At 55.3% G+C, this 15,041-nt stretch overlaps 1 protein-coding gene across 1 annotated transcript; it reads left to right on the top strand.

Annotated features, from left to right (window-relative positions):
- Positions 1 to 4,870: 4,870 nt before the first annotated feature.
- Positions 4,871 to 6,589, top strand: BHLHA9 (basic helix-loop-helix family member a9). Its single transcript, XM_045376533.2, has one exon. The coding sequence runs from the start codon at positions 5,357 to 5,359 to the stop codon at positions 6,062 to 6,064; it is 708 nt and encodes a 235-aa protein (XP_045232468.2). The 5' UTR covers positions 4,871 to 5,356; the 3' UTR covers positions 6,065 to 6,589.
- The last annotated feature ends 8,452 nt before the right edge of the window (positions 6,590 to 15,041 follow it).

A 15,041-nucleotide genomic window follows, 5' to 3' on the forward strand; every position in this document is an offset into this window, starting at 1 on the left:
ACAGCTAGTAAATGATGAGCTTATTCCAGAACCTACACAACAGTCTGCTGTTCAGTGTTACAGGCAGGGCTGGGGTAACTGCAGGTGAAGAGCCAAGCAATATTCCAGCATTAGAGCAAGAAAGAACAAGCTGTCGGCAGGTGCTGGATTGGGGGACGCTGCTCTGTGGGCTGAGAGTGGCAGCAGCAGAGAGGACCAAATGTGTGCATGAGCTTGTTAGAAAGCAACCCTGGGGTATTGAGTATGTTCTCCAGAAAAAGGATAATAATAACAATAACTAATTATTAACTTTTTTTTTTTGAGATGGAGTCTCACTCTGTCAACCAGGCTGGAATGCAGTGGCATAATCTCAGCTCACTGCAACCTCTGCCTCCCCGGTTCAAGCGATTCTCCTGCCTCCTGACAGCCATCCTGGTCAACCTCTCTGACTCCCAAGTCAATCCCAGCTTCAAGAGGTGCAGCAGGTAACTTAACCTCTCTGACCCTCACTTTCTTCATCTGTGAAATGGATTGGTAACTGCCTCATAAGAGAGCTGTGAGCATTAAATGACACCATGCACAGAAAGCCCTTAGGACGGTACCTGGCACATTGTGGGCACTTAATAATTAGTTATTATCTGCCAGGCATGGTGGCTCCTGCCTGTAATCCTGGCACTTTGGGAGGCTGAGGTGGGTGGATCACGAGGTCAGGAGATCGAGACCATCCTGGCTAACACGGTGAAACCCCGTCTCTACTAAAAATACAAAAAATTACCCGGGTGTGGTGGCGGGCGCCTGTAGTCCCAGCTACTTGGGAGGCTGAGGCAGGAGAATGGCTTGAACCCGAGAGGCGGAGCTTGCAGTGAGCCGAGATTGTGCCTGGGTGACAGAGGGAGACTCCATCTCAAAAAAAAAAAAAAATTATTATTATTGGCCAGGTGCGGTGGCTCACGCCTATAATCCCAGCACTGTGGGAGGCCAAGGTGGGTGGATCACCTGAGGTCAGGAGTTCGAAACAGGCCTGACCAATATGGTGAAACCCCGTCTCTACTAAAAATACAAAAAATTAGCCGGGCGTGGTGGTGGGCGCCTGTAATCCCAGCTACTCGGGAGGCTGAGGCAGGAGAATCGCTTGCCTGGGGACGCAGAGTTTGCAGTGAGCCGAGATAGCGTCACTGCACTGCAGCCTGGGCAATAGAGTGAGACTCTGTCTCAAAAAAAAAAAAAAGCAAAAAAGTCTGGGAAATTAAGGTTGGGAAACTCATAAGAATTACAGGAGGCCGGGCACGGTGGCTCAAGCCTGTAATCCCAGCACTTTGGGAGGCCGAGACGGGCGGATCACGAGGTCAGGAGATCGAGACCATCCTGGCTAACACGGTGAAACCCCTTCTCTACTAAAGAAATACAAAAAAACTAGCCGGGCGAGGTGGCGGGCGCCTGTAGTCCCAGCTACTGAGGAGGCTGAGGCAGGAGAATGGTGTAAACCCGAGAGGCGGAGCTTGCAGTGAGCTGAGATCCGGCCACTGCACTCCAGCCTGGGCGACAGAGCGAGACTCCGTCTCAAAAAAAAAAAAAAAAAAGAATTACAGGAACCTGGGCAGCTAGACCCACGGCCAAGCCAGGAACCTCCTCTAGATGCCAGTGTGGGACGTGGAGGGCCACCGGCCCTGGCACTGGCGCCGTGATTTCTCCACTGTTACCTGTTTGTTTCTTTGGGACATCACTCCAGATTCAAGTCAGGCAGTCAAGTGCCTGGACTGGTGTCTGTTCCAGTTACCAGAAACCTCTGCCACGCAGAGCCCCACCACGGAGGCTCCCTTCTCCTCAGACAGGTAGGCTGTTCAAATGCGGCATAGGAAACAGTGATAACAAAACATCCACCACGGTGCACGCCTGCAGTCACAGCTACTCAGGAGGCTGAGGCAGGAGAATCACTTAAACCCAGGAGGCGGAGGTTGCAGTGAGCTGAGATTGCGCCACCCACTCCAGCCTAGGCGGCAGAGTGAGACACCGTCTCAAAAAACAAAAATCACTGGTCGTGGGTGTCCTGGGTCCAAGGTGACCATATGCCCTGGCTTTCTTGTCCCCATGTCCATGGTTGGAACTTTGTAGAGCGCGTCTGAACTAAGGCTTCTGCTCTTAAAGGAGGATATGGAGATGACACCCCTTTTTGTCATCTGCGTTATCCCATTGGCACCCCCACATGTCAATTCTATTTTCCAAACAGGTGTTGACTCCATGCCCTTCTCTCACCGTCGCCTGCATAGCTCAGGCCCCCCCCTTCCTCCAGGATCTTTGCTTCCTAAGTAGAATTTGTCTTAACATTCATTCTCCACACTGCTCAAAGAGCTCTAGCGGAAATTCAAATACAACTGTCATTCCTCAGTTTAATAACCTTTTGCGGTACCCAGCTGCCTACAGGATGAAAAGCTTTTGGCAGGACGCCTGGTGATCTCCAACCTTGTCTCCCATCACGCCCTGGCCTCATATTTGGTGGTTTGGCAAAGTCACTTTCCTGTATTTTCCGCATCATCCTGTGACGGTTTACACTTCCAGGGCCTGGCACCTGCTGTTCCCTGTACCTCCTGTCTGCTTGGCAAACTGCTATTCATCCTTTGAAATCCAGTTCAGGGCCGGCGCGGTGGCTCACGCCTGGAATCCCAGCACTGTGGGTGGCCGAGGCGGGCGGATCACTTAAGGCCAGGAGGAGCTGGAGACCATCCTGGCCAACATGGTGAAACCCCGACTCTAGTAAAAATACAAAAAATAGCTGGGCATGATGGTGGGTGCCTGTAATCCCAGCTACTCGGGAGGCTGAGGCAGGAGAATCGCTTGAACCTGGGAGGTGGAGGCTGCAGTGAGCCGAGATCGCGCCACTGCACTCCAGCCTGGGCCACAGAGCGAGACTCCGTCTCAAAAAAAAAAAGAAAAACAGAAACGTTGTTGAATGAATGCATGAAGGGGCAGAGGCTGAAATTGCGCCCCTACGTCTCCCACACTGGGCCGCGTGTGGGTCGCCCGGGAGAGGAGGAGGCTCAGGGCTTCCTGGGACCCGCTCTCTGGAGGGGGAGGGTTCCAGGCCCCCGTGGGCGGCTCCCGGACTTTCTCTCCCGGGCGTTCTGTCCTCCCTCGGGGAGCGGCGCCGGAACTTCCGGAGGAAGAGCCGGAACTTTTGAACCCCAGGCCCCGCCCGGCGCTAATAGGCACCTTCGCGGCCGCCGGCGGAGCCGCCCGACCCTAAATCACGCCGCCCCGCCCGCCCGCCGCCTCCTCCCGCCCTGGCCGAGAACTCGCGCTCCCGGGCACGGGCAGGTGCCGCGGAAATGCCGGGGCCGCCGCTCGCTTTGAAGTCGGCCGCGCCCCGCAGCGCCCGGGAGTCCCGGGTTCCAGGAGGGGGCGCTTCTCCCGGGTCCTCGGGGTTTTCACGTGGGGCCGTTTCCTGACCTGCGCGGGGAAGGGCGGGAGCGGCCGGGAAACGCCACCGGGAAACGCGCGCTGCGTGGGCATTTTCTTTGCTTTTACTTACCTTGTTTTTTGTTTGTTTTTGAGACGGAATCTCCCTCTGTCGCCCAGGCTGGAGTGCAGTGGTGCTATCTTGGTTCACTGCAACCTCCGGTTCCCGGGTTCAAGCCATTCTCCTGCCTCAGCCTCCCGAGTAGCTGGGACTACAGGCGCCGCCACCACGCCCGGCTAATTTTTGTATTTTCTTAGAGACGGGGCTTCACCATGTTGGCCAGGATGGTCTTGAACTCCCGACCTCAAGTGATCCGCCTACCTCGGCCTCCCAAAGTACTGGAATTACAGGCGTGAGCCACTGCGCCCGGCCTCTAGCTGCTTTATAATTCCACATATATTGCAGATTTGGGGGAAATAGAACCCGGGAAATGCAGATGTCCTTAGGATGGTTTCATCCTACTGGGCAAGGCAGACAATCACAGAAGTAAATACATACACTGTGCTTCCTAATGCCTTGTTATTTTCTTCTATGGAGACATTCAGTTTGAAATAATGGGGTTACTGGCAACGCTCTCTTGGCGAGATGGATGTGAACCACACAACCATTCCAATGCCACAGGCCTTGGCATTTTGGAGGCATCTGGGTTGTGACTGGGAATGAGTGGCCCTCAGGTACTCCAAATAACTCAGCTGTGGATGCCAGAAATCCCACTGGGGGTCTTTCTCTGGGAATAAACATCTTTTTTCTGAGACCCTCTTTCAAATGCAAATCCCTGGGGGAAGAGGAGAGAGGCTGCTCATTGAGTTCATAACCTGGCAGAGCTGTGTCACGAGATAGGGCTGCCCGAGGGCTCTGGACCCCAAAGATGGCCCTGATGGGGACCCAGGGCTGCAAAGGGATCTTCCCCTTCACCCTCTGCTGCCGACTCAGCCCAGGTCTGTCTGCAGAAGGGGAGTCAAAGGGCAGTGGAGGGAGAGTCAGGCCCAACCAAAACCCGAACCCCAATTGCCGCCAGCCGCACTCCATAGCTGAAAAAGCCGGAAGCTCTGGGCCAGCCTTACCTGCAGGGCCCTGCTCCTCCCATATGAGCCCTGCTGGCACACTCGTGCTTTTCCCAATGACATCTCTGTGGTTGCCCACAGGACTTGACAAGACCTTTCAAGGTTTGTTGTTGTTGTTATGAGATGGAGTCTCGCTCTGTGGCCCAGGCTGGAGTGCAGTGGTGGGATCTCTGCTCACTGCAACCTCCGGCTTCCGGGTTCAAGCCACAGCCTCCTGCCTCAGCCTCCCGAGTAGCTAGGATTACAGGCACCCGCCACCACGCCCGGCTAATTTTTGTGTTTTTAGTACAGACGGGGTTTTATATACCCTGTTGGCCAGGCTGGTCTCGAACTACTGAACTCAAGTGATCCACCCGCCTCGGCCTCCCAAAGTGCTGGGATGACAGGCGTGAGCCGGCACCCAGCCCTCTGCCACTCTTTATTTCTATCAGCTTTCCTGCTAGAAGCCAAACTTAGCACCGTATCTGGGAGTGGGGAGGAAGAATGTGGAACCCAGACACCCCACAGCAGCCCCGGAGCGAGGCAGGGCAAGGTCCCCCATGCAGCGTGGCCGGGCTGCCGTCTGGTCCCCGCTTACAAGAACCTGCAAGCTTCCCTCCTCGCTTTCCTTCTTCCCCTCGGTTCCTCCCTCGCCGACCTACCTGGAGGCCGGTAATAATGCAGGAGGAGGGAGATGGATGGATGGGAGGGCGGGGCGCCGCGTGGTGCCATAAAGCCCAGCTGGAGGGGGCCTGTCTCGGGAGTGTCCAGCCCCAGGAGCCGGGGACCGTCCGCGTAGCGAGCCGGGGCCGGGGCAGGGGGCAGACGGCAAAGGGCAGAGGGCCGGGACTGGGGCAGAGGGTGAGGGCCCGGGGAGGCCATGCTGCGGGGCGAGCCAGGACTAGGCCTCAAGGCGCGGAAGGGGGCCGAAGGCTCTGCGGAGGACTTGGGGGGCCCCTGCCCCGAGCCCGGGGGTGATTTGGGGGTGCTGGGGGCGAACGTCGCTTCCCCTGGCCAGGGCGAGGCAGAAGAGCCGGCTGGGAGGAGGCGCGCGAGGCCAGTGCGGTCCAAGGCGCGGCGCATGGCGGCCAACGTGCGGGAGCGCAAGCGCATCCTGGACTACAATGAGGCCTTCAACGCGCTGCGCCGAGCGCTGCGGCACGACCTGGGCGGCAAGAGGCTCTCCAAGATTGCCACGCTGCGCAGAGCCATCCACCGCATCGCCGCGCTCTCCCTGGTCCTGCGCGCCAGCCCCGCGCCCCGCGAGCCCTGCGGACACCTGGAGTGCCACGGCCCAGCTGCGCGCGGGGACACCGGAGACACAGGCGCCAGCCCCCAGACGCCTGCAGGGCCCAGCCTCGCACGCCCAGACGCCGCCCACCCCTCGGTGCCGTCTGCGCCCCGCTGTGCCTCGTGCCCCCCGCACGCGCCCCCGGGACGGCCCAGCGCGGTGGCCGAGGGGCCGGGCCTAACCCAGGCCTCCTGGGGAAGCTGGCGCCGCTGTCCGGGGCCTTCCTCTGCCGGGCTGCCTCCCTGGCCGCGGGGCTACCTGCGAGCCGCTCCCAGGATGGGCCACCCGCGCTCCTGACCAGCCTCGAGGCACCAGCGGGGCTGGAGGGAGGCCGTGCTGGCAGCTGGACTACAAAAGCCGGGACTGCAAAGGCGTCCTGGACAAGAGCAGAACTGGACGGGCTGAGACCTGGCGTGAAAGAGACGCGGCCTCCCTAGAGACAAGAAGCTCTGGGGCCTGAGGCTGCCCCCCACATCCCAGCCTGGGCCAGAAAGAAGGAGCTCCAGGGCCTGGGGCTGCGCCCCCGCATCCCAACCTGGGGAGGCATTTCCCAGAAAGGCTCAGGATCCTGAGCTCATCTTGGACTCGAACTCGTCTTGGAGCCACCTTCGCAGCCCTGCGCCTCCGAGCCCTGTGTGCTCTCGCTGCTTTTAGGAGAGTGAGGGCTTTGGGGCAGCAGGTGTGGGAGCGTGGGAGTGCGGGTGGGGCCTGCTGTGGTCTCGTGGGCACATGAGTGCGGAGTCCCCTTCCCCTGCCTGCGCTGCTGCCCAAGCCTGGTCCGGGAGAGGCAGCAGCAGCAGCCAAATAAAAAGGAAAAACTCATTTCTGTCCGATACCACGACTCCAGTGGGCCCAGTGGCCCAGGGTGGCAGGAACGCCTGAGGGCCCCGGGCTCGCCTTGGAACGCTGGGCGGGGCCTAAGGCCCACAGGTCGGCGCCTGGGGGAACTCGTTCATAGCAAGACCCCAGGTGTGGCTGAGCACTGTGGGGGCCCAAGGGGAGGAAAAAGACATCCAGAGACCCCCTCCCTGCGTCCCCTGGGGTGGGAGAGGGCATGATCAGGAGAGGGGTCAAGGGGGCCTGGGAGGGTAGGGATGCGGTCAGCCCCGTCTCTGGACCTGCCTGGAGTGAGCCACAGCGAAGGGAGAGTCTGGCCGGGTCTCAGGGAAGGAGGCCAAGGGCAGGGCTGAGGATTGGAGGCCTGTGAGTCCTGCGTGCAGGTACCTCGAGCGACAGGCAGGAAGAACTCCCAGGGAACTTGGCCCAGGGCCCCCATGATGAGGGGCCGACTTGGAACCCAGGAAGGATTCTGGGGAGGGGGTTGAGTGAGGGCAAAGGGGCCTCAGGTCAAGCCGGCTGAGCGAGTGAGAGGCACAGCCAGCTGCCCCGGGAGTTTTGTCCAGAGAGCTGACCTGCGTCTGAGACGAGCTGGTGTCTGGACCGGATCAGGCTAAGGGTCTAATGCGGCAGGGGCTGCCTGCTAGGCCAGAGCCCAGAGGTGCTGGGGGAGAGCTGGGCTCTTGCCAACAGGAGAGGGAAGGGTTCTCCACAGCAGAGTGGGGATCCCACAGAAGCTAGAGAAACGCCATTAGGCATAAACCCAGGGAGAGTTTCCCAGAGCACGTGGGGTGAGGCCCACCACTACAATTAAAAATGCCTGTGCTGTCTGCAAACCCCAGCCCTGGCTTGCGCGCTCGGCATCCTGTCCCCAGCCACAGCCCTTAGGGTTCCCAATTGCACAGGAAGGCATGGCACAGACCACGGGAAGGCATGGCACAGACCACGGGAAGGCTTTGACTCTACTCAGCGGGGACGTGGGGTCTAGCCAGGAGCAGCAACACGTGAGATGCTGGCCCCAGCCCTGCCCGCCGAGCCCCACAGTGCCACGGGCTGCCAGTGGGAAGGAAAGAGCCAGGCCTGCCCCAGTCCAGCCCCTGCTCAGCCGCCTCTCTCAGCCTCTAGTTCCTCCCCTCTGACATGAATAATGATTCCAGGGTGGCTGTGAGGATTGTAAGTGGTTCGTAAAGGACCGTTTCTGGCACACAGAAGGTGTTCAAGGTGTTCACAAGCTGTAACTGTTTGTGTACTATTAGGATCTTATGAGAAACCAGCTTGGACAAGGCTGTAGCCATGTTTCAGCCTCAGGTATTTATCATCTGGAAACATGATACAAGGACCAGCAAGTCCTGCTTTCCTAAATTCCAGGACTGAAAGAAATAAGGGGGCCGGGCACGGTGGTTCACCCCTGTAATCCCAGCACTTTGGGAGGCCGAGACGGGTGGATCACCTGAGGTCAGGAGTTTGAAACCAGCCTGGCCAATGTGGTGAAACCCCATCTCTACTAAAAATACAAAAATTAGCTGGGTGTAGTAGCGCACACGCCTGTAATCCCAGCTACTCAGGAGGATGAGGCATGAGAATTGCTTGAGCCCGGGAGGCAGAGGTTGCAGTGAGCCAAGATTGTGCCACTGCACTCTAGCCTGGCCAACAGAGTGAGACTCTCTCAAAAAAAAAAAAAAAGAAAGAAAGAAAAGAAAAGAAAGAAGTAAGGGTTCTACTCCCCCACCCTGTCACGCTCTCAGCCTGGAAATAGCAAGGACACTCCTGCAGGCAGAATCCTGGCGCAGCAGCCCCATGAGTTCCGTGGGAGGGATGTCACAGTTCTGGACTTCCGTCTCCTCACTGACCAGCTGAGTGATCTTGGGCCAATCACCTGGCGGCTTTGAGCCTCGGTGTTCCTATCTGTAAACGGGCTAGAATAAGTACTTACATCATAGGCTGTTTTGGAGACTAAATGGGACGATGAATTTAACGCACTAGCATAGTGCTTGGCCTATATAAACACTCACTGAGTGGAGGCTGTTCAGACATACTCAGTTCACAAGGTTGTTACAAGGAGAGAATGCATGGGAAGCTGTTTTATAAACTGTAAAGTCCAGGACACACTGGCTGCTATCATGGTTTTTCCAGGGCTGTGTGTTTGGGTGCACACGTTGTGTGTTTGCGTGCTGATATGTATTTGCCTAGGATTCTGAGTTTGTGATATGTACATATTTTGTGTGTGTTTATATAGATGTGTGGCTGCTTGGATATTTGCGTGGGTATCCATATACGTTATCAACCTGAGAGGTGCTTCCTCATCTCTCTGATGCCACAGGGGATCCTGGGCCTGAGTAGCCTTAGTTATGTACTGTTTAGGTTTTCTGGAACCCTTGCTTGATTTTTCTGTCTGCTTCCCAAGATCATATCCATTCTCCAAGATGACTGATATGTGGTGAAGAAAAGATTTTGTGATTATTAAAAAATGGTGGTTATGGCCGAGCACAGTGGCTCAAGCCTGTAATTCCAGCACTTTGGGAGGCCGAAGCAGGCGGACCACGAGGTCAGGAGATCGAGACCATCCTGGCTGACACAGTGAAACCCCGTATCTACTAAAAATACAAAAAATTAGCCATGCATGGTGGCGGATGCCTGTAGTTTCAGCTACTTGGGAGGCTGAGGCAGGAAAATGACGTGAACTTGGGAGGCAGAGCTTGCAGTGAGCCGAGATCGCACCACTGCACTCTAGCCTGGGCGACAGAGTGAGACTCTGTCTCAAAAAATAAATAAATAAATAAAAATAATTGTGGTTATCCATTGAGATCACAGGATTTGCCCAAATATTGTTTAAAAGGCACAATGATAGGCATGAAATGCATAGAAAAAGGAAAATGCCAGAAAGGAAAGAGACAGGTGTAAGACAGAGCCACTAAGTCATGGCTCACTGTAGCCTTGACCTCCTGGGCTCAGGTGATCCTCCCACCTCAGTCTTCCTAGCAGCTGAGAATACAGGCGTGTGCCACCATGCCAGCTAATTTTTGTATTTTTTGTGAAGATGGGGTTTTGCCATGTTGCCCAGGCTGGTCTCAAACACGTGGGCTCAAGTGATCCTCCTGCCTTTGTCTCCCAAAGTGCTGGCATTACAAGTGTGAGGGGCCTGGCCTTAATTTTCTTTCTTTGTTTTTGAAATGGAGTCTCTCTGTCGCCCAGGCTGGAGTGCAGTGGTGTGATCTTGGCTCACTGCAAGCTCTGCCTCCTGGGTTCACGCCCTTCTCCTGCCTCAGCCTCCTAAGTAGCTGGGACTACAGGCGCCCACCACCACGCCCGGCTAATTTTTTTTTCTTTTTTTTTTTGTATTTTTAGTAGAGATGGGGTTTCACCATGTTAGCCAGGATGGTCTTGATCTCCTGACCTCGTGATCCACCCGCCTTGGCCTCCCAAAGTGCTGGGATTACAGGCGTGAGCCACCGCGCCTGACCAGATTTTCATTAGATTCTTCATCATTGTTTTTTAAAAAGGTGAAAAATTAGGCCCGGCCAACATGGTGAAACCGGCTGCAGCTGGCCCAGCTGTTGCAGGAAATTGGACCAGGATTCCCAGATCTTTATGTTAAAAGTCTGAAACTCCAATTTTTTTTTTTTTTTTTTTTTTTTGAGACGGAGTCTCGCTCTGTCGCCCAGGCTGGAGTGCAGTGGCGCGATCTCGGCTCACTGCAAGCTCCGCCTCCCGAGTTCACGCCATTCTCCTGCCTCAGCCTCCCGAGTAGCTGGGACTACAGGCGCCCACAACCGCGCCCGGCTAATTTTTTGTATTTTTAGTAGAGACGGGGTTTCACCGTGGTCTCGATCTCCTGACCTTGTGATCCGCCCGCCTCGGCCTCCCAAAGTGCTGGGATTACAGGCGTGAGCCACCGCGCCCGGCCAAAACTCCAATTTTTTATAAAGACAGTGGTCTTGTTCCATTGCTGAGGCTGGAGTACAGTCACGGCTCACTGCAACCTCAGACTTCTGGACTCAAGTGATCCTCCCAAACAGTGGGGAATACAAGTGCCTGGCTTGAAACCCCAATTTTAAATATGAAATAAAGTGTTTAAAAATCATGTGTTGAGGCCAGGCGCGGTGGCTCAAGCCTGTCATCTCAGCACTTTGGGAGGCCAAGGTGGGCAGATCCCCTGAGTTCAGACGTTTGAGACCAGCCTGGCCAACATGGTGAAACCCCATCTCTCCTAAAAATACAAAAATTGGCCGGGCGTGGTGGCAGGTGCTTGTAATCCCAGCTGCTCAGGAGACTGAGACAGGAGAATAGCTTGAAACCGGGAGGTGGAGGTTGCAGTGAGCCGAGATAGCACCACCGCACTCCAGCCTCGGCAACAAGGGGGAGACTCCATCTCAAAAAAAAAAAAAAAAGTTGAATCAACACTGTGCCAGCCAAACCCACCTTGTGTGATGAATACAGCCCACAGGCCTTCACATAAGACCTAAGTGAGAAGCTGCCTGGAGCACCTGCAGACTGGAGCGGGCCCTGGGCAGCTGGCTGCGCTCACAGCGGGGACCCCAAATCCGCTGCTGCCTCCCTCTTGCTCGCTCCACTCTGGTCATTCCCCTCATCACTACCTGCCACTAGGTGGCGCTGATAATCCAGCATCCTACGCGGGCGGACCGAACGGGTCCCTAATTCCCCCCACCCCAGCCGTCCAGGCAGCCTCCTGCCAGGGACTACTCTGGGGACTTCTTAGTTATTTCTTTCCTCCTTTCATGCAATCAAAAATTTAACATATAGCCAGGCGTGGTGGCTCACACCTGTAATCCCAGCACTTTGGGAGGCTGAGGCAGGCAGATCACTTGAAGTCAGGAGTTCGAGACCAGCCTGGCCAACATGGCGAAACCCTGTCTCTACTAAAAATACAAAAATTAGCCAGACGTGGCGGTGGATGCCTGTAATCCCAGCTACCCAGGAGGCTGAGGCAGGAGAATCGCTTGAACCCGGGAGACAGAGGTTGCAGTGAGCCAAGATCACACCACTGTACTCCAGCCTGGGCAACAGAGCAAGACTCTGTCTCAAAAAAAAAAGGGGGGGGGTCTTGTTCTGTTGTGTAGAGGTGTGATTATGGCTCACTGCAACGTCAAACTGCTGGATTCAAGTGATCCTCCTGAACAGCAGGGACTGTAAGTGCCTGACTTGAAACCCCAATTTTTTTTTTTTTTTTTTTTTTTTGAGACAAAGTCTCATTCTGTCACCCAGGTGAGACTGTCTCAAAAAAAAAAAAAAAAAAAAAAAAAAAAAAAAAAAAAAAAAAAACATTAAATTTTCGACTAGGCACATTTTTAAAACAGAAGAAATCAATAATGTTGATTTTAATAATGTTTTATTTAACCCAATATATCCAAAATATTATCCTTTCAATATGTAATCAATAGGCCGGGCGCGGTGGCTCAAGCCTGTAATCCCAGCACTTTGGGAGGCCGAGACGGGCGGATCACGAGGTCAGGAGATCGAGACCATCCTGGCTAACACCGTGAAACCCCGTCTCTACTAAAAATACAAAAAACTAGCCGGGCGAGGTGGCGGGCGCCTATAGTCCCAGCTACTCCGGAGGCTGAGGCAGGAGAATGGCGTAAACCCGGGAGGCGGAGCTTGCAGTGAGCTGAGATCCGGCCACTGCACTCCAGCCCGGGCGACAGAGCAAGACTCCGTCTCAAAAAAAAAAAAAAAAAAAAAAAATGTAATCAATAAAAAGTATTAATGAGACATTTTACATTTTTTGTGTGTTTGGACCCAGTCTTTGACGTCTTGTATTTTACACCCACAGCACATCTCAACTTGGATGAGTCACATTTCAAGGGCTCGGAAGCCACATGTGGCTAGGGGCTACTGAATTGGGCTGGGCAGCTGTCGTCCCTCCACCCGGGCGTCAGCTCCTAGGCTGTACCATGGAATTCTGCCCAACTGGATACTGGCTTGGAGACTCAGGGGTCTCAGGACCCACCTAGCCACCCTGTGCAGGAGCTTTCCTGTTATACAGGATTATCATCTTTCTGGACGCTCCTGAGCAGGGGAGCCCAGCTCGTTCCCAGGCCCCACACCTGGCCTCCCTGAGGACTGACAGGAGGACGAGGCAGCTCCCCAAGGTCTTCATCTTGCAAATAACGATGGGTTTCCTTTAAAAATTCTTTTTTTCTTTTTTCTTTTTTTGTTTTGAGACAGAGTCTCACTCTGTCACCCAGGCTGGAGTGCAGTGGCACAATCTCTACTCACTGCAAGCTCCACCTCCTGGATTCACACTATTCTCCTGCTTCAGCCTCCTGAGTAGCTGGGACTACAGGCGCCCACCACCACGCCCAACTAATTTTTGTATTTCTAGTAGAGACGGGGTTTCACCGTGTTGGCCAGGATGATCTCGATCTCTTGACCTCTTGATTGCCTGCCTTGGCCTCCCAAAGGGCAGTGATTACAGGCATGAGCCACTATGCCTGGCCTGAGCAAAATTCGTAATATAGTCAAATTTATGAAACCTGAAAAGTTGTCCCAAAGCCACAAATATTGTTTTTGTTTGGTTGGTTTTTGAGACGGAGTCTCGCTCTGTCGCCCAGGCTGGAGTGCAGTGGTGCAATCTCAGCTCACTGCAACCTCCGCTGCCTCCCAGGTTCAAGTGATTCTCTTGCCTCAGCCTCCTGAGTAGCTGTGGTTACATGCACCGGCCACCATGCCTAGCTAATTTTTGTATTTTTAGTAGAGACGGGGTTTCACCATGTTGGCCAGGCTGGTCTCGAACTCCTGACCTCAAGTGATCCACCTGCCTCAGCCTCCCAAAGTGCTGGGATTACAGGTGTGAGTCACCACGCCCGGCTGAATTTTCAAATCTTATTCATTTCCAGGTGTCCTTTCAGCCCCATATCTTCCATTTGAGCAGCACGATCTTGGGTCACTGCAGCCTTGACCTCCCAGGCTCAAGCCATTCTCCTACCTCAGCCTCCCAAGTGGCCGGGATTACAGGTATGCACCACCACGCCCACCTAATTTTTGTATTTTTTGTAGAGATGGGAATTTTCCATGTTGCCCAGGCTGGTCTCAAACTCCTGGGCTAAAGCAATCCTCCTGCCTCGGCCTCCCAAAATGCTGGGCTTATAGGCATGAGCCATGGCACCCCGCCTGATTGTAGGATTTTAAACTATTTCATGCAACCACTTTCTTTTTTTTTTTTTTTTTTTTTTTTTTTTGAGACGGAGTCTCGCACTGTCGCCCAGGCTGGGGTGCAGTGGCTGGATCTCAGCTCACTGCAAGCTCCGCCTCCCGGGTTCACGCCATTCTCCTGCCTCAGCCTCCCGAGTAGCTGGGACTACAGGCGCCCGCCAACTCGCCCGGCTAGTTTTTTGTATTTTTTAGTAGAGACGGGGTTTCACCGTGTTCGCCAGGATGGTCTCGATCTCCTGACCTCGTGATCCGCCCGTCTCGGCCTCCCAAAGTGCTGGGATTACAGGCTTGAGCCACCGCGCCCGGCCCAACCACTTTCAAACCACACACACACATCCCTGGTGGCTCCAGGTCACACTTGTAAAACCATGTAAGGAGAGGCGTCAGGGATATAGAGAGAAAGAGATGCCGAGGATAGAGAAGAAGGCAGAGACAGAGGGAGAAAACCTCAGAGAGAACAAAGACGCAGAGGAGAATCCAAGAGGACAAACAGCCTGAGGCCCTTCCGAGCTGGCATCTTCCCAGAACGGCTCGGACCTAGCGGCTCTTAACACCACAGAGTCGCTCTGATGGGCATGAGGCGGATCCAACACTCCCCCTTATCCTCTTCCCCACCTGGTGGTGAGCTACATAGAAACCCTTTCAAGGGGCCCTGCTGGTCCAGGCAGGATCCAGGGGCTGCCCTGGTGCTCACACCTCCCCTTCCCTTCTGGAGTCGGGAGCCAGGCTTTGGCCTGGATGCTCCTAGCGGTTGGGGGTCAGGGGCTGGGTGGGATGCAAGAGGGGGTCTAGGGTCTAGCATTTCCCAGCAGAAGAAGTACAGGCTTGCTTTGGAAGCAGCAGCAGAGGGCTCAGTTCCTAGGACAGCTGAAGACACACCCCGTGGGGCCCGGTGCGTCTTTCTCCCCATCCAGAGCCCCGCCCTGAAGAGCATGGCCCTGAAGCTGCAACAGAAACCGGAGGCTGGCTCAGGTCCCTCTGGGCTGGGCTGGGCTGGGCCGGGCTGGGCAGGGCAGAGCTGGGCCGGGCTGGGCAGGGCAGAGCTGGGCTGGGCTGGGCTGGGCTGGAGCAAAATGCTGCCAGGGTAGTTCTCTGGGGAGAGGGGAATTGAAAAGGAAAAGCATCACCAAGGAGGGGGAGAGGGAGGGAGGCCGTGTGGTGCGCACACACACACACACACACACACACACACACACACACACAGCCTCCCTGAGAAGAGGCGCATTCCCCTCTCTGCTCTCTGAGATTTCTGTTGCTTCCCTGC

This window comes from Macaca fascicularis, chromosome 16 (genome assembly GCF_037993035.2).
Source record: "Macaca fascicularis isolate 582-1 chromosome 16, T2T-MFA8v1.1".
NCBI classification, from domain to species: domain Eukaryota; kingdom Metazoa; phylum Chordata; class Mammalia; order Primates; family Cercopithecidae; genus Macaca; species Macaca fascicularis.

Excerpts from the sequence above, each read along its gene's own strand:
- BHLHA9 (XM_045376533.2), top strand. The coding sequence starts at position 5,357 with ATGCTGCGGGGCGAGCCAGGACTAGGCCTCAAGGCGCGGAAGGGGGCC.